The 17545-nt window shown below is 59.0% G+C and overlaps 1 protein-coding gene across 2 annotated transcripts in view; it reads left to right on the top strand.

The window, feature by feature from the left end:
- Positions 1 to 17545, top strand: part of TSPAN9 (tetraspanin 9) — a 186079-nt gene that overhangs the window by 101630 nt on the left and 66904 nt on the right. The window contains exon 3 of one of the 2 annotated variants that reach the window (XM_065942716.1): positions 9970 to 10049. In XM_065942716.1, coding sequence (XP_065798788.1) covers positions 9987 to 10049 — 63 coding nt within the window. In that variant the 5' untranslated portion in view covers positions 9970 to 9986. Of the gene's footprint in view, positions 1 to 9548; positions 10050 to 17545 lie in introns of those variants that run through there. The other variant, XM_065942724.1, reaches the window with a different exon arrangement.

The following is a 17545-nucleotide window of genomic DNA, read 5'->3' as shown; positions in this document are numbered from 1 at the left end:
TCATCCCTCCTCTATCAAGGCCGGGGTCTTGAGGGGCGTGGCCTCTGCCTCTGTCATTGGCTCCTGCACCTGGTTCCTGCTCTGTGAGGTCAGAGCATGGGGATGCGTTGACTGCGGTTGACATAGAGTGTGCTGGGGGTGTTAGCGTGGTCCCCGGGATTTCCAGAACATGTCCTATGTCGGCCGGGGTGGGGGAAGGGGGGCTGGCTGTTGTTCTGGCTGGGTGGTCCTAGAGTCTGAGGGCCCCCCCACCCGACTTCTTTCCTCCCCCTGTGCATGAGGGACGGCGCCATGTCTAGGAGCTCCATACATAGGAGCAGGGTCCAGTCCTGGGCCCGGGCAAACCACTTGGCGTAAGGAGAGATCTCTGTTGGGAGTGAGGAGCCCTCTGCCCGAGGCCACGGGCTGGCATTTCCTCTGGCAGCAGGTGGGGGAGGGGGCAAGCAGGTGTGTCCTGGCGCCTGGCCCGATGGGGACGTGGACACGCCCCTCGGGGCCGGAGCTTGGGGGTGAGTGACACGCAGTCACCCAGACGCTTGAGGCCTCACGGAGCCCAGCCACATTCTCTGAGCTCCAGCCTGGACATCTGAGCTCCCCAGGGTTCAGGAGGTGACCAGAGCTGGCCGGTGACCCCAGAGAGGGCCTCCGGGGAGAGGACACATGGTGGTGAGCTAGCAAGATGAGCACCCACGGGAGAGGCTGAGGGCGGAGGTGGGGGGGTGTCCGATGCACGTGTCAAGGTGAGTAGACGTTGGGAAGGCGGGCAGGTGGGCTGGGGGGGCTGCGTGCATTGTGTGAGGGTTGAGCAAGTCTGGGTCTGCATCGCGTGCAGCTAGCTTACGACTGCGAGTGACCGTCTGCTGGAGCAACACTAGATATTGCTGAAAGGACTCTCCTGAGGGTTTCAGTAGCCTGAACAGTAGACTAGAACATGTGGTCTGTGACCGTCTTGACCTCAAGCACTCTGAGATGAAAGAGATGCCGCCAGGTCTGGGGAGGACCAGATGCTTCTCTGAGGCCCCCTGGGCAGGTGGCACCCTGAACGGTGGCTGCCTGGACTCAGGGCAGCTTGCGTGGGCATGGAGGGGGAGAGCCTCACCGTACAGAGTGGCCAGTGGTCCAGAGACCACGTGACTTCAGGCCCTGAGACCTGAGTCTTCAGACAGCCCAGTTCTCCGCTTCTCCCCGACAGCAATGCCTAGTGGGGCTTCCCCACCACTATCCGCCCGCACCCTGGGCCTCTTGTTCCCTTTGGCTGGGTGTGTGTGTGTGTGTGTGGGCAGGCTCCCCTCCACCATGGCTTCAGAGCAGGCGGTGGGGGGCTGCCCGGCCTGTGTTCTTTCTCCATCTTGAGAGCATCTCTGTGCTGTCTGCTCTTCCTGCAGTGGTTCAGTGGCGGGGGAGCCAGGCAGCAGCTTCTGAACTGGGGGAGAGTCCCAGCCGCGTGAGCGCCCCCTGCCCAGGCCAGCCACTGGGTCAGAGAGCGCACCATCCCGGCCGGCCAGTCAGTGCTGTCCACGGAGTGGTTTAGGAATATTGGATTTGCTGGGTTGGGAAAATCCACTGGTGCATGGCGGTAACCTCGGGGCTTTACCGCGCTGCCAGGCGCCTGTGGTCCCCTCTTATCTCACCTCCGGGAGCCGCCTGCCCTCCGTGAAAGTGCTCATTACTCGTGCTCCTGGCTCCGGGCGTCCAGGAGGGGCTGGCGTGGTGAGTGCCCGCCATGCAGCAGGCCCTCCCAGGGGGGACCTGACTGGGACGCTTGATTGGACTTGGGGCGCTCGTTTGGGACTCACCTGGAGAAGAGAGCCTGAGAGCCCAGGGTGGGCAGCTCCCCGGTGGGCCCCCAGCCTGCGCCTCTGCCCTGTAAGCCTGCTCAGAGAGAAGGCATGACAGCGCTCACCACCGCTCCCTGCCCCCTGCCCGCCCTAAGGCAAGGCCCATCCTTCTGTCATCTTGCTCCAGGCCCCCAGGAGGCCCGCCCTCTCCCTGAGTGTGTTCAGCAGTGATTTCACGGCTCCTGAGTGCTGGGCTCCGGCTCTGGGGTACAAAGATGATGGACGAGACTTGCCCTTGAGGGCTCCAGGTCTGGGGCCAGATGGCACTGAGCGGGCAGCTCGGTGGTGGGTTGGGGATGGACCCGGGTGCCTTGGCGCTCTGAATACAGGCCCCAGCCCAGCTGTGGGCAGGCAGGGTGGGGGAGGGAGGTGCCAAGACTGGGTGCAGGGAAGACCGGAGAGGTTTGTCCTGGTGGGAGATAAGCTAAGTGAGATTTGGAGGATGGGGGTGGGGGCAGTGGGCAGGGGTGGGGAGCACCTGGCATCCGGGGTTGTTTCTGCTGAACCCGCACTGTTCTTTGCAGTTCACGTCCCGTGAAGCCTCATTTCTGCTGGGACGTCCTGGTGGTCTTCTCCCTCTGGCTTCTCCAGCCTTATGCCCACCAAGATGCTTTCCCTCCTGCCCTAACCCATCCTGCCTGAGAAGCAGGGTGGGTCCCGTGTCTTTGGGTTGGGGGGAGGGAGGTGGTTCAGGGCTGGCAAGAGCCTTAGAAAAGCAACCAGTGCAAACTTCCTGCCCTGCAGTTGAGGAACCAGAGGTCACGCAGGCAGCTGGCGACTTGAAGCTGTGCTCCTCAGGTGGGGACCCAGGAAGCCTTTCCCGGGGATGCTGGTCACCCATCCCCGCGCACCCCTCCTTTGAGCGCCTCCTTGTTCATCATCACTCAGCAGTCCTGCTGCTGGTCAGGCATTGTCCTGGATACAGCCCCCGCTGCCCTGGGCCTTCTGGTCGGGTCAGAGACCCGGACAGCAGACTGTCACCCAGGTAAACATGTGCTTCCAGGCCGACAAAGTGCTGCAAGGGAGGGAAGGGGGGCTTTGAGGCTTCAGGCATTAATTCAGACGGCAGGGGTGGGAGGAGGCAGAAAACCGGAAGGGACTGTTGTGAAGAACTCACAAGAGCTCAGGGATGGGAAGAAAGGTGTGTCCTCAGGCAGCGGGTTGAGGAAGAGCTTTCCAGGCAGAGGGGACATTAGTGGCCAAGTCTCTGAGGAGGGTGAGCTCCGAGGGTTTGCTGGTTGGAGCACAGTGGGCTGGAGAGAGGGGCAGGGTCCAGTCCAGCCCAACCTCTGAGCTCACTTTAGGACTTTGGATTGTAGTCGAAAAGTAGAATAGCAAATACAATGTGTGTGCGCGTGCGTGCATACACACACACACACACACACACACACACACACCCCCCGCACACACACACAATATCAGCAAAACAGAAGACACTAGGGCCATAAGAGAGCAGGGTGAATGAGAAGATGGGGTGACCGCTCCCTGGAGAAGGGGTGGGAAGGAGAATCCTCCCTGAACTGTGAGGGAGCTGGCCCAGGGCGGTGCCCTTGGAGCCAGCGAGAAGAAGGTGTTTGATTGGAGGTGGGGCGCTGACAGCAGGGAGTTGGGATGGATCCTGGGCTCCGGCATGAGCGCTGTGATGGGTGTTTAGGCCTTTTATTGAGAAGTGCTCCCAGTGGCGCAGGGCAGGGTGAGGTCAGTCCCGTGGGGCTTGAGAGATTGGAGCTGCCCTCGTGACACTGTGTGGGGATGCAAGCACAGGGGTTGGGTATGCGTGCTCGGGGCTCAGAAGACAGGTGAGGCCCAGGTAAACCCTTAGGAGGGCCCGCCAGCACCCGCCCTTAGAATCTGAGCCAAAGAACACTTTATATTGATTATGTGTTGTCTCGTATCTTTCTCTGTTCAGTCACCTCTTGATCAGATGGGGACCGGGACCATAGCTACTATAACAATTATACTTGTTGATCCAAATGACAGTACCTCGTTGACCTTTAGTTCCTTTCTACCCCGACCCTTTACCGTCACTATCGTCCTTCGTGAATCCCAGCCAAGTCTGGTGACTCTTGACCCTGGAGCTGTTTAATTTCCACAGCAAATAGGAGGCCTCTTCCCCTTGCCTCTCTGCCTCTGCCCCACCCTGGACCCTCCTCACCTCCCCCTGCTGGGTGAACCTTCCTGTGAACATCCGGGGATGTGGCCCCTGCCAGGGGCCTCTCCATCCTTCCCTCGACCTCTGTCTCTTTTGAACATTCGTGGAGGTAACGTTGGTTTATAACATGTAAGTTTCACCGGTGCCACGTGGTACTTTGACTTCTCTGTGCCCTGCGGCTGCTTGCCACCAAGAGTGTGGTTTCCATGCGTCACCACGCAGCTGACCCCCTCCCACACCCCATGGCTTTGTTCTGTTCTCTGTGTCTCTGTGCTTGTTTTGTTCTGTTTATTTGTTTGATATCCCACACGTGAGTGAGATCACATGGGATTTGTCTTTCTCCTTTTGACTTGTCTCACTTAACACGTGAGGTCCTTCTGTGCTGTTGTTAATGGTATGGTCTGTTTCTTGGCTGAGTTGTGTTCCATTGGATATACATCTGTATATACATCTTTTTTTCTTAACTTTTTATTTTATATTGGGGTATAGTCGATTGACAATGTTGTGATAGTTTTAGGCGAACAGCGAAGGGGCTCAGCCATACATACCCATGTATCCATTCTCCCCCAAACTCCCCTCCCATCCAGGCTGCCACATAGCATTGAACGGAGTTCAATGTGTTATACAGTAAGTCCTTGTTGGTTATCCATTTTAAATTTAGCCATGTGTACATGTCCACCTCAAACTCCCTAACCATCTCTTCCCCTCATCCTTCACCTGGCAACCCTAAGTTTGTTCTTCAAGTCTGTGAATCTTTTTCTGTTTTGTAAGTTCATTTTTATCATGCCTTTTTAGATTCCACGTACCCCACATCTTATTTATCTGTTTATTTGTCCATCCTTCTTTCCTTCTGATACCATCTATCCACAAACAGTTTGCTTAGCAATATATTGCTGAAGACGATCTCAATTCTGGAGTTTAAAACATTGAGGTGAGGAGAATAAGTTCCACTTCTTCTTTGAGGTCAGGCCCTCTGGATGCCAAGTGCTCCCCGCCTCACCTAAATTCCGGTGGGGCCGCCTTGTCTGAGCCTCAGAGGTCCAGGATGCCTCACGAGCCACACACGTTGTCAGATACGGAGACCTCAGTGCAGGACCAGAGGGAGTCTGTGTGACCCGTCAGCTCCAATGTGTGCAGGTGGGCAAGAGCCCAGAGGCCCGAGAAGTGCAGGGAGAGGCGGAGAGCTTGGTGTTCACTCTGAAACCCCACCTCCCCAGCTGCTGGGCAGCAGAGATTTCACGTATTCACATCCCTTCATTCCTCTGGGAATTCTGTACCTGCTTCACTTTTTGTCGTCGTTGTTTAATAAAAAAAAAAAGTCATCTCTGCCTTGTTCACATGCTCTGAGATCCTCAAGGGCGGTCTGTACCTTCCGGCTCTCCTGAGCCTGGCAACTCAATGAGGACCTGGAAGGGGGGATGCTCTCTCCCATCACTTTCTCTCTCTGGTGTTCCCTCTGTGCCTGAAGTCCAAGAAACCGAGTCAGCACAGCTCCCGACCTTGCCTCTCCACCCTGCTGCCAGGCCCGGTTCCTAAGGCCGCGAGTCTATGCCATGCCCTGCTGCTTGGGAAGCCCCGAGATGAAGCCCAGACTCCCCGTGTTTCATGTGAGGCCTCACAGGTAGCTCGCTGTGACGCACCCCCAGGCCCCATCTCCTCACTGCCCCTGAGGGTCCCCTAACCGTGCCCTCCCTGGTTCCTGCCTCGCCTGTCCCAACTGGCCCTTCTCCAGGGTGGGCCGCGCTCCAGCTTTGCGCTGTCCTCACTCTGCACACTGTGGCTCGTGCATGCTGTCTCACTCTGCTGTGTGTGAGCTTCTCCAGGGATGGTCTGGAGTGGGGTGGAAGGCTGGTCTGGTCACTGCATCCTGAACTCCTTGGGGCCTACGGCCACATCTCCCTCATGTTTGTCTCTCCCAGTGTCCCTGGGCGTCCTGCCCGCAATGAGCTGTCTATTACGGATGCATGGTCTTTTCGTGGTAGACGGAGGACAAAGCTGCTAGCTGAAACTGCCTTCTCGTGGCTCCTTTCCGGCTTTTCCAGAACTGCTTCCTTTCAGGGACTCGCTTCCTGTCTTGTAGACTGCCTTCTCCCTGCACCCCTTCCTCTTCCAGCCCTCCATAAGATCACGCAGGGCTGATCTAACAGGTTTCTCCAGCTGGTATGATCTCTCCAACATCAAAGAAGTGATGTGGTGAGAATGAAGTGCAGCTGAGAGCCCTCCGGAGCTGGTCCAGGCTGAAGTGGACAAGAGGCCTTAGCCAGTCCAGTTGGGTGGCCGTGGGGTCCATCAGAGTTAACCAGGCATCTGCCCCCCATGTGTGCACAGCACCCATGGGACTGGTTGCCCAACTAGGGGACAGCAGCCAGGGGCTCCCCTTTGCTGACCGTTGGTCCAGCAGCACTGCCCTGACCAGCCCCCTCCCCTTTGCCCCTTACTCGGCTCCTTCTGCTAATGACCTTTCACCAGGCTCCCTGTTACGCTTTTATTCTTTTTTTAAGTTTTCTTTTTTTGGCTGCACCGGGTCTTAGCTGTGGCATGCAGGCTCTTTAGCTGTGGCATGGAACTCTTATTAATAGTTGCAGCATGTGGGACCTAATTCCAAGGCCAAGGATCAAACCTGGGTCCTCTGCATTGGGAACTTGGACTCTTAGCCACGGGACCACCAGGGAAGTCCCATCCCTGTTATGTTTTGGATTCTGTCTGTTAGACTGGCAGATTCCTAAGGGCAGGAACTGGGTTTGGAGCTCAAGGGAGTAAAGAGCATGGGCTTTGAAAGCACCGTTTCCTTAACTGTAAAATGGGGGTGATAACCATCTCAATCCCACAGGCCTGTCTGAGGATTCCTTGGGTGATTGTGGCTGACACTTGGTGCCTGGGATACACTGGGGACTTGTATATCGGAGTTGCTGTTATTCTTCTGATTATGACTAAGTTGCATGCCCTCGTGGAAGCTCACTGAGGCTTTATGGGTCAGCCGATGACTGGGACTTCGTGCCCTTTTGACGAGCAAGGCCAGGAGGGAGCAGAGCAGAGGTCTGGTTACACTGGACAGCGCCTCCTCCTCTCCTGCCTGCTTGTGGTCCTGCCCACCCCCCCGGCCCCCATGCTTCCCCCATGCCATCAGTTGCTGAGGAAATAGTTACTGGCAGGAATCCACATATAATCGGAAATGAGTGTGGAATAGTCCAGGACAGTGTGAGTTGGGGAGAAGAGAATGTTGAAAGGAAATTAGAAGGCATAGAGGGCCAGCCTGACTTACTCCAAGTGCCCATCCCGAAACTAGCGATGACAGCCCCTGGACAGCACTCAGCGTCCTCAGATGATTCTCACACTGACCTGCTCCTCTAGGGGGTGGGCTCTGCGAACCCCGGTTTAAAGAGGTGGAGATGGTACCTCAGAAAGGTGAACTGCCTTGCCCTGATCACACACTAAAATCTCAGCTCAGAGTGAAAACCAGGTTTCTCCAGCTGGTGTGATCTCTCCCGCACATCAAAGAAGTGATGTGGTGAGAATGAAGTGCAGCTGAGAGCCCTCCGGAGCTGGTCCAGGCTGAAGTGGACAAGAGGCGTTAGCCGGTCCAGTCAGGTGGCCGTGGGGTCCATCAGAGTTAACTGGACGTCTGCCGTGCACGTGTGCATGGCACCCATGGGACCGCAGCGCCCAACCAGGGGATGGCAAGTTGCCATGGTTGTGATGCACACTGGGTTCCGTTTCTGGGCTGCCGTGTGAGTGGGGAAGGGGCTTGGGATAGTAGCACCACTGCTGGTCTCTTTAAAGAAGCTGAGGTGTCCTCAGAATAAGTGGCCGCACCCCGGAATGCCGGCCTGCCTCCAGCCCCGAGATGCAGACTCAGCAGCCTGGGGCCCTGCGGAACATCGTGATGAGGGTCTGGTCAGAATGAACGTCCCTGTTGGTCATAGCCGCCTGGTAGCTCTGTTCCTGCCGGTGGTCTTGGTGATTAAGGCCCTTCTATCTTCCTGGCTGGAAGGGCAGGAGCGGCACACCTCATACATTTTCCCCGGGGACCTGGGCGCTCAGCACAGAGCAGGTGTGGAGTAAATGTCTGATGGAATCCGGGGAGGACATGGCACACTCACACCCCAGCCAGCTGCCCTAGGCAGCGCCTCCGGACGGCCAGGCGCGGTTTGGGGCGTGGGATACAGGGCAGGGGGTGCTCTGGGGCTCTCTCACCCTCTGGCTGGTGGCGAAAAGAGAGGTGCCCCTCCCCGCGTCTTCTGGTCCTCTCTATTTGCCAACTGGGCAGTGCAGACCTCCGCGCGAGCCCGGGGCGCAGCTGGTGTCTCGCGGTAGGATGCAGGGCTCCTGGATTCTCCGAAGCCCTCGGCCCGAGCGTTCTTGGTGCTGCGCCCTGAGCAGCCGGTAGCCTGCGCGCACCCCGGTGTCACCCTGGGCGAGGAAGGATTCGGAGGGGCAAGGCAGGACCCTACCTGGGCCGTCTACTCTTCTCAGTCGGTGGGGGTCCTGCCCGGAGCGCGGGGCAGGAGTGGGTGGGCGGGTGGGGGGAGCTCGCGCAGCTGCAAGAGCCTCCGGAGCCGCGGGTGCGCGCGCGCGTGCGCGGAGGGGGGGGCGGGGCGGGCGGCGCGGGTGGCCGGCGCCTTTCCCACACCTCGCGCCTCCCCTGCGGTCCCCCTCTCCCTGCGCGTCCCAGTCAGACCCACGTGTGCAGACGCGCCAGCCTCTGGGTGTGTGTGCAGCCGGCAGACCGTGCGCCCGGCTCGGAAAGGCCCCGTGGACACAGGGGGCGGCAGACAGCTCGTCTGTGGCCGCGCTTCTGTCCCCTCCAGTCCTCCCCAGCCCTTTCCTCTGGTTTCCTTGGATCGTGTTTCCTCCAGTCGTTCTCTTCCCCTCCCGCCCCCTTCTCTCCCCTGGAAGAGGCTAGCGCCTTGCAATGAAGGTTCTGGTTCACCCCGGCTCCGGAGCCCTTGACATTTAGCTGGGCTCGCGGCGCACTGGTGTAGGCACCCGGCAGAACGCTAATCCCATTAAAGCCGTGGTGTCATCGGGGAGGGGGGCTGCCCCCCTGCAGGCCTGGCGCTCATTGGCCGAATGCAAGCCAGGGGGCGGGGCCGAGGGCCGGGGAGGGGGCTCCGGCGATTTCGGAGTCGGGAGTCGGGACTCGGGCCGGGATTTCGCAGGGGGAGCCCAGCGGTGGTTGCAGCTGCGGCGGATCCCTCGTCACTAGCCGCCGCGCGCGCGCCCAGCAGCCCAGGGCCCCGGGGCAGCTCCGCAAAGTCGCGGGGCGAGAGGAGGCGGGCGCTCGCAAAGTGACCGGGCCGGGCTGACTGAGAGAGGTGTGCCCGGGAGCCCGAGCCCGGCGCCCCGGTGCCTCGCGTGGAGCGGCGGTGCAGCGCCTGGGAGGCGAGCTGACGTTTGGGATCGAGAAATACAATCGCAGCCTCTCCAGAGGCGCTAAGTTACGCCGGCCAGCCGGCGCCCGGGGAGCGTGCGTGCAGCCAAGCCGCGCCGCAGAGCCCTCCCGGGCCGGCCGGTGGGGAGCGGGGCCCTGACTCCCCCACCCCCCACAACCCCCACCCCGGCCCCAGCGCGGAGTCCGGCCGGCGGCGCGCCCGGGGACTGAGCCGGGGCGTGCGAGGCTCCTCCGACCCGCTCGCAGCCCCGCGCCCTTCTCGGGCGCCCCCTCCGTGCCACTCCGGGAGCGATGCCCCCCGCCCCCCGCGCCCCCCGGGAGCGACGCGAGCATGGAGAAGTCGAGTAGCGAGGATTCTTCGATCCACCGGAGTCCATCTTTGGACAGCAAGGACTCGGACTTTGCCAAGCCGTCCACCTCGGGCCGCCCGTTCGGCCGCGGCTTCACGGCCGGCGCCTTCTACGGCACCGCTGGCTCCCGCGGCCAGAGCCACGCCGAAGCCGGCGTGAAGACCGACAAGTACAATGCGCCCAAAGGCAGCAAGTACGTGGTGTTTTACCTGGACCTGTCCTTTGTTTTCCTCCTAGAATTTAAGAAGTGCAACATGGCCAGGGGCTGCCTGTGCTGCCTCAAGTACATGATGTTCCTCTTCAATTTGATATTCTGGGTAAGTCCTTACGAGTGTCTCGCCTGCCTTGGCCTTTCCTCTTTGCTTAAGCACATACCCTCTCCCCCTTCCGAGCAGCATGGCCCTGCTCTCTGCACAGCGGTAAGTGGGTCTTAAAACACAGTTCCCCTCCCTCTCTCATACATCTTTCTCTCTCCTTGGTGGCTGAATGAAGACTGCAACTCTTCCAGGAGAGACTTGTTCTACTCCTAGGAGGCTGCTGAAGTTTGCCGCCACCTCCTCCACCCCACCCCCGTCCCCAAGAAATCGGTGCCTCCAACTGGGTCCTGTGCAGAAATAGGTGTGGGGTCGGAATTTTTAACAACTGTGACCTTGAGTTGAATTCAGGCAGAAGTGCAGATGGTTTTCCGAGTTTTCTTCTTGTATTTCTCCTGCATGTAGGAGAACACAGTCTGCAGCATTTTATGGGCATGAGGTGGGTGAGTGGTGGAGGTCACGTCCCTCCCCCCTCCTTCCAGTGAATCCCAGGAAAAGCTGGGGGGCGGGCCCTGTCCCAGGCCAACAGGGGCCGCTGGCCTGCAGCTCTGCCCGCTGCCCCCCTCCCCCCTGTTGGGGCTTGCGGGGAGAGGGAGGACGTGGGAGGGTTGCTGCCATCGGGTGGCGGCAGCTGCTTTTGAGGGATTGCAGTGGACTGGGCAGGGAACGGGCCAGCCATGTGCTCCGGCCGTGGAACCCAGAGACTGGAAGGGACAAAGGGCGTGCCCCATCCTTGGTGAGAGATGATGTTCCAGGGGAGGTGTCAGTGGGTGGGGTAGCTCAGAATTGTTCTTCATCTGCTGTTCTCCTCCCTCCCCTGTGTGCATGAGAAATACCTATAATAGTTTGGTGAATCTGAAAACTTCTTACATTCATATCTGGTTCTTCCTTCAGCCCAACTTCTGCCTTCGCCTTTCTCCTCCAGAGCCCAGATGTATGTAATCAGCACAGATGTTTGGCTCTGCCCCAGGGCTGTCCTTCTGCCTCCTGGAGGCTGTCAGCTGCCCACGGTCCAGGAGGAGTCCCCGGGGGTGGGTGGGGTGGGTGGGGGAGTCACTCAGTGCAGTGGGCTGGGCGCAGTGTGCTGACCCACTTGAACTGAAAAACTTTTGTGGGTGTGTAGGGTTGGGCAGGGTGAGTTTTCTCATAGATCCGGAGCCCTCAGGCCAGGGCAGGAAGAAGCCTGGCCTCCGGCCTTGGTTCTGCATTAGCTTTTCGTGTGACCTTGGGCAAATCATTTCATCCCCAAGGACTGGTTTCCTTTGCAGTCCAGTGAGGGTGAGCAGTCGTGATGGTCTCCCTCACAGCCTCACCTCCTGAGTTACGGGACGTCCTGCCTGCTTGCCTTCACTCTGGGGAGGGAGCCCCCGTCCCTTCTCTTCCCAGGAACCTGGTCTGAGATGGTCTGAGTGGGATTTCCCCAGTTGCCTCCATGGCCTGGGGTCCTCCAGCCACGGCTGTCAGGTGTTACCTGACCCGTGGTGAGGGGAGACTGGGGCAGATCCATGGGAATGTCAGGAATGATTCTGGGGCCGCCTTTGGGCAGCTGCTGCTGGTCCTCTGCTGGTCTGCCAGCTTCAGTGTCAGTCAAGCACCCATGTGTATTTCTCTGGTGCCTACAGATTTGCAGGAATGTGGCCCGTTAACTGGGCATGGCTTCCCTCTCTGCCCTTGTTCATGGTCTCAACCTCCCTTTCTGCCTTTCTGCCCACGCCCCTCTCTTACTAGAAAGACCCTCATGGGATGCTCCCTGCCCTGGCCAGTACCTCCCACTCAGCTGCGCTCCTCCCCACCCCCACCCCGCCACCTTCTGGCCGGAGGAGGTATGACTGCCTCTTCATTTCTCTAGGAATTTAGGGACCTTCGCCCTGCACGTAGAAGGCACTATATTAATAGTTATGTGTTTGTGGATGAATGGACGAAGGATCAGCGCACAAAATTCAAATGTGGGGTAGGGGTTCCCACATCCCACTTGATGGGGAGGAGAAGTCAGTTCTCAAACTTGTCAGTGGTGCAGGCTTAGCTGCTTAGCTGTAGGGTGATGAGCGACTTTCAATCCCGAGGAGAACGAGCCGGTCGGAGGACTGGCCTTCCCTTTTGGTTACAGTGAAAAAATTTACTTCTCCTGTTAAGAAAGCACCTCCCACCTGTCTTTTACCAGGCAAGAAGTCACTCTCTCCTAGTCTCTGACTTTTCTGGTTACCTAGTATTTTCAGATTTCTCATGACATGCTATGAGCTGGGAAAAATTTGGAGCCTCAGAGACCCAGTTCTTTCATGCTAGTAGCATATGAGATGATGAAAAAAGGCCCAGACTTTAGGAGAGACGGGAAGTTAGCTCAAGAGAAACGGATGCTTGTGTGTGTGTGACAGTGGTGGGCGCTGCGTTTCTTGGGAGGGGAAGGAGCAGGTGCGGCCAGGATTTGGGCTGGTGGTCTGCACTCCAGTGTGGCAGGGGCTTCCTGCAGGAGGTGCTTGGGGGTCCGAGATGGGGGGAGCCACGAAGGGAAGAGCCGAGTCAGGAGAGAAAGAGCCAAGGCGGGTGGGGTTGTTGATGAGGCAGGACCCCTGGAGAGCCCTCCTGGAAAGCACAGCCGGGAGTGAGAGGCTGGGGGCCAGGAGGCGAGCGGTCTGGTCAGAGCCGAGCCCTCGGGGACCCAGAGCGATTGTCAGGAATTGTGTAGTATCCGTTCTCTAGTCTCCTGGCTCATGTCCCCAAAGGAGGCTTTTGTTTCTAAGGAGGCGTTAGAGTTGAACCTGAGACCTGCAGTCCATACCTAGAGATCTTCCCATAGATCCTGAAGCTTACCTGGTCCTTCTCCAGACCTGCCTCTTGTTGCTACACCCGCTGTCTCGGGGAGCCTGCCGGGGAGGAGTCCCGCTGCCAGGAGGGGTGCAGCCTTCTTGCACCGCAGCCCCCCTCGCAGGCCTGAGTGGGCTCAGTTCCTGGCCGCTGGGTGGAGCTTCTGGGGTGCTGGTATTGGTGAGGGCTGGGGTGACATCACTGGGGGCAGGATAGAGGCGGAGCCCTGGGGCTGGCACCACCTCCTTCTCTTCCCCAGGAAAGGGCAGGTGCCTTGCAGGCTGCTGGGCGCCGGCCTGGGTGGAGGAGGGGGTGGTGTTCAGGTCTGCCCCTGGCACCGCAGACTAGAGCCAGCTGGTGCTAGCCAGGTTGGCGCCCGGGGCCGCATTTCTGAGGGCCTGATATAGATGGTGGGGTAGAGGTCAACCTGCCTGAATGAAGCTCATCTCCTCTGGGCCTGCATACACCCTGCCCAGATCCTCGGGGCCAAAGAGAAGGCTGGCTTCGAGGTGGACAGGAAGTGAGCTGGGCAGATGTTTCCCCGACCCGAGGGGCCCTTCCACCAGTCCTCTGGCTATGGCAGTCAGCTCCATCTCACCGGCCTCCCGGGACCATCTGGTGGAGTTCTCCAGGCAGAGATCAGGCGCATCTAAGCCCCTCCAGGAGGGCACAAAAGACTCAGGGCTTTTAACTCTGAGTACAGGGGGAGCTCCGAGTGCTGGGGGCCTCTGTCCCCTTCTCGGGATGGCACGTTGTGACCCCCGCCCAGTTCCCCCAACCTGCACTGAGTTCCTATCTTGTGTGGAAGGGGGGCTGCTGGTGGTAGAGCTGGGGGTGCTATCATAATTGCTTCTCAGGATCATGGTCACTTTTCACGTGGCTGGCAGAGCTGTCCCATCGCTTTAAATCATGCCTGGCAGAGCGGTGACATTCTGGCCCCTTTGGAAAGTCTGTTCCTTGTGGACTGCTTCCTTAATAAAGGCCAATTAGCCAAGGGTGCCTGCTGGAGCAGGAGGAAGGCTGGCGCAGGGCTGGGTCGGGCGGGGGCGGGCTCCCTGTTTAACCTCTCTATGTGGGGGCAGGGCTTTAGCTTGCCCCCCCCTCAGGCTGTTCACTTGCCCTCTGGGTGCGGGCAGCTTGATCTCAGCTCTCCAGTCACCTCGGGGGCACGTATTCGGTACTGGCTTGGTTGCCAGTGGACGCCGTGCCTGCCCCGTGGTCCATGACGTCCGGGACAGGGTCTGTGCACAGTGTGGGAGGGGTGGCCTGCGTGTCCTGAGTCTGTGGCCTGCCTTCTCTCGGGGAAGGCGGTGGTGGGCTCTGAGGGGTCAGCACAGAGCCCGAGCAGGACATACAGGCCAAGCTGGGCAGCAGGAGGCATGGAGAGGCTACCCCCCCAACCCTGGGGCTCCCAGCCGGCTCCCCGCAAGGCAGCTCCACGTGGATCCTCAGGGTGGGTCAGGTGGGGGAGGAGGGCAGAGGCCCGGAGTCCCGGGCACGTGGCCGCGAGGGGATGCCGGCTGTGTTCGCTTCCTTTCCAAAGCATTAAAAATTAAACTTCCTTGTCTTGATATCTATTTTTAAATCATGTCAGAGCCAACATTGGTGTCAGTCAAGAGGGGGCGGGGAGGAGGAGGGTGGAGAAAGAGAGAGTCCCGCTGAAACAGGGGGTAAGTGCTGTCACCGCGGTGGGGAAGGGCCCCAGGCCTGTCCCCCCTCCCGTCCGCCGCGGTCCCCGAGGAGCACAGAAAAGGCCACCGGCGCCTCCACAGCCCTCCCCGGAGGACGGGGCCGCGCCCTGCCCTGCCTCCGTGCGCCCGACTGCCCTTGGTTGAACTTGACGGCGGGCTCACTGGGCTGTGGGGTCTCAATCGAGCCCATGCACTCATGCCGCAACTATTTCCTGAATGCCCGCTGCGTGCGCAGGGGCCTCCAGCGCTGGGGACCGGCTGACTGGGCTCGCACAGGGCGGATCAGCTTTCCCGGCCAGGAAGTTGCGGCTGGAGAGGTCACCTGGCCTGTCCCCGCCCCAGGGTGCTGGGACACTGAGCGCCCCTCACCCTCCCCAGCATTCTGGGCTGGGGCAGCGGTGGCCCTGACCCTGCATGCATCCTGGGAGCCTGACTTGACCTTCTCCCATGTGGGGTGGTGGCTGTCTGACCCGCTCCCCAAAATGTCTGTGTCCATCAGAGATGAAGGGGAGGGAAAAACCGCCTGTTTCTTTTAAAGACTGTCCAACTTTAGAAAAAAGCATTAGCGAATTATGTCTCTGCTGTTTCTTCCGTGGGAAGGGCTGATCGGGTGCTCTGTGGCTAGTGTGCCCTGCGTGCATTTATTGAGCACCTGCTGTAAGCCTGACAGAGAGTCAGACATGTAGAATAGGCAGTTACAGTTCTGGGCAGTAAGTCTCCATAGAGCTTCTCGAAAAAGGAAAAAGTGAAAGTTGTTCAGTTGTATCTGACTCTTTGTGACCCTATGGACTGTAACCCGCCAGGCTCCTCTGTCCATGGAATTCTCCAGGCAAGAATACTGGAGTGGGTTGCCATTTCCTTCTCCAGGGAATCTTCCTGACCCAGGGATTGAACTGGGGTCTCCTGCACTGTAGGTGGACTCTTTACCATCTGAGCTACAATGACCCAGTAATTAATACTGCTTAATAGCAACAAGATACAGAGAGGACAGTGACAGCTGGGTTTTGAAGGATGAAGAGGAGTTTGCTGGATAGACGAGGATGAGGCCAGGGAGAAGGGTGATCCAGACAGAGTCTCCAGCACTTATGCAATGGGCTGAACACAGGAGACAATGGGTAATGACAACCTGGACGGGGCCAGCAGAGCGTAGCTTCCTGGGCTGGTGAGTGGCTGGGGTTCGGAGGACGAGGATGTTCTTTGGTTTGGCGCCAGGGCTCTGTGGAAAGCGATGTTTTGCTTTCTGGGCAGTGACCACCATGACAGGTCTTGCTGTGCCACTCAGGCTGCAAGCTGTTGCCGTTGGTAATCCAGCTTAGGAGCCGCCTGCCGCTCCCCTCCGGCTGCGATGTGCCTGCTTACTTGGTCCCAGTTAGGAAGCTTTGAGGCGGAGGTAAGCCCGTCAGGCAGAGTTAAGTCTTCTGAGCTATTGTCCCTGTTCACATTTGGAAGCTAATCTTCCGGCAGGAGCGGCGGGGGGTTGGGACTGGGACGTTAAAAATGGCACGTGGTGGGGAGGGTGAGGGCTGTCACCCCCCAGCTTGTCCTCCTCCAGCCCTGGGACCTCAGGGGACCTGAAATCTCTTTTAACAGCGTCAGACCGTGCTTCCATTCGGATGGGCTCTGCCGTCTTCTCCTTCGGTTCCTGGCAGGCCTCCTGAGAGCCTGGAGGAGGCCTTGGAAATGACTCCATGGACTGTAGCCCACCAGGCTCCTCTGCCCGTGGGATTCTCCAGGCAAGAATACTGGAGTGGGTAGCCATTCCCTTCTCCAGGGGATCTTCCCGACTCAGGGATCAAACCTGACCCAAGGATCAAACCTGGGTCTCCTGCACTCTTTACTGTCTTAGCCGCCAGGGAAGCCCCTTAAAGGAAGGCTGTGGAGTTCAAATCCTCTCTGTCGCGTCAGGCAGCTCAGTACAGGAGGCCGTGCATGCAATCACATGCAGGAGGCCGTGCTAGGGTGATTGCCTTCAGGGGGCTTCCTGTCCACTCCAGGGCTCTTCCCGAGGGTTATAGGTTCAAGTCACCCAGGCAGCTTTGTCCAGACAGACACCGTGCCCTTCGACCTGTGGCCTACTGACTCAGAGTCCCCAGGGATGAGGCCTGTGTTGTCGGGGTCTCCTGCCGCCTGGGTTTCCCCACAGGTGACAGCATCACCTGTCCCGTGGGGCTGTCCCGGGGCCCAGGTGAGGCCGGGTGTGCCTTGTCCAGGTCCGCTTCGGAGAGAGATGCTGGAATGCTGGACTCGGTGACCAGTGGGTGCAGGTGTTGTCACCACCCTCCTGCAGTCAGTTGCCCAGGGCTGGCATGACAGTGCTGGGCAGGGCTCTGGGGCCTGGACAGAGCCCCAGATGTCTCGTTAGGCTGGGGCGAGTTCTGGATGTCCTCTGCTCTCAGGCATATGGGTAGCAATGGGAATGGAGGATGGGGTGGGAGGCAGCGGTAGAGGGCAGGGGTGTCAGAGTTCAGGCCTGCAGCTGCCCTGCCTCACTGCACCCTTCCCTCTGACTCCAGTCGGACCACACCTTCCCCTGCCTCCCTTTGTCCCTGGTGCTGTGAATCGGGCCGACTGGGCCTGCAGTCACTTAGCGGGGTCTCGTGGCCCTCTGCCCTGGATGCTCCGAGGGCAGGTCATGGCGGCTGGTGCACTCAGGGCTGGACTGTGCTGGGCAGCTTGGCCGTGACCTGAGCTGACAAGAGATGCCAGGCGTTCGGGCTTCCTCCAGGTCACTTTACTAACCAAAAACAATGGTCACTTAAAACTTTGAAAATGTGTAATGTAGCATATCTCAATTCATATAGTTTGAAAATGTACGTGACGAACATGTGCCCACCATGCAGTTCAAGGATCATCATCTACACCCGTGAAGTCTCTGTGGTCCTCCCTGGGCCACAGACCCAGCGCCCTCCCTGGAGAGAACCATTCTCCTTACAGTTTGTGTGAAGTGGATCTCTTCATAGTTTTTCTGCACGTGCAGGCATCCTTAAACACCGTATCATTTGGCTG

Source organism: Muntiacus reevesi, chromosome 1, assembly GCF_963930625.1.
Source record: "Muntiacus reevesi chromosome 1, mMunRee1.1, whole genome shotgun sequence".
Taxonomy (NCBI): domain Eukaryota; kingdom Metazoa; phylum Chordata; class Mammalia; order Artiodactyla; family Cervidae; genus Muntiacus; species Muntiacus reevesi.
Note: the sequence above shows the minus strand (reverse complement) of the source record. Positions and strands in the feature narration are given on the sequence as shown.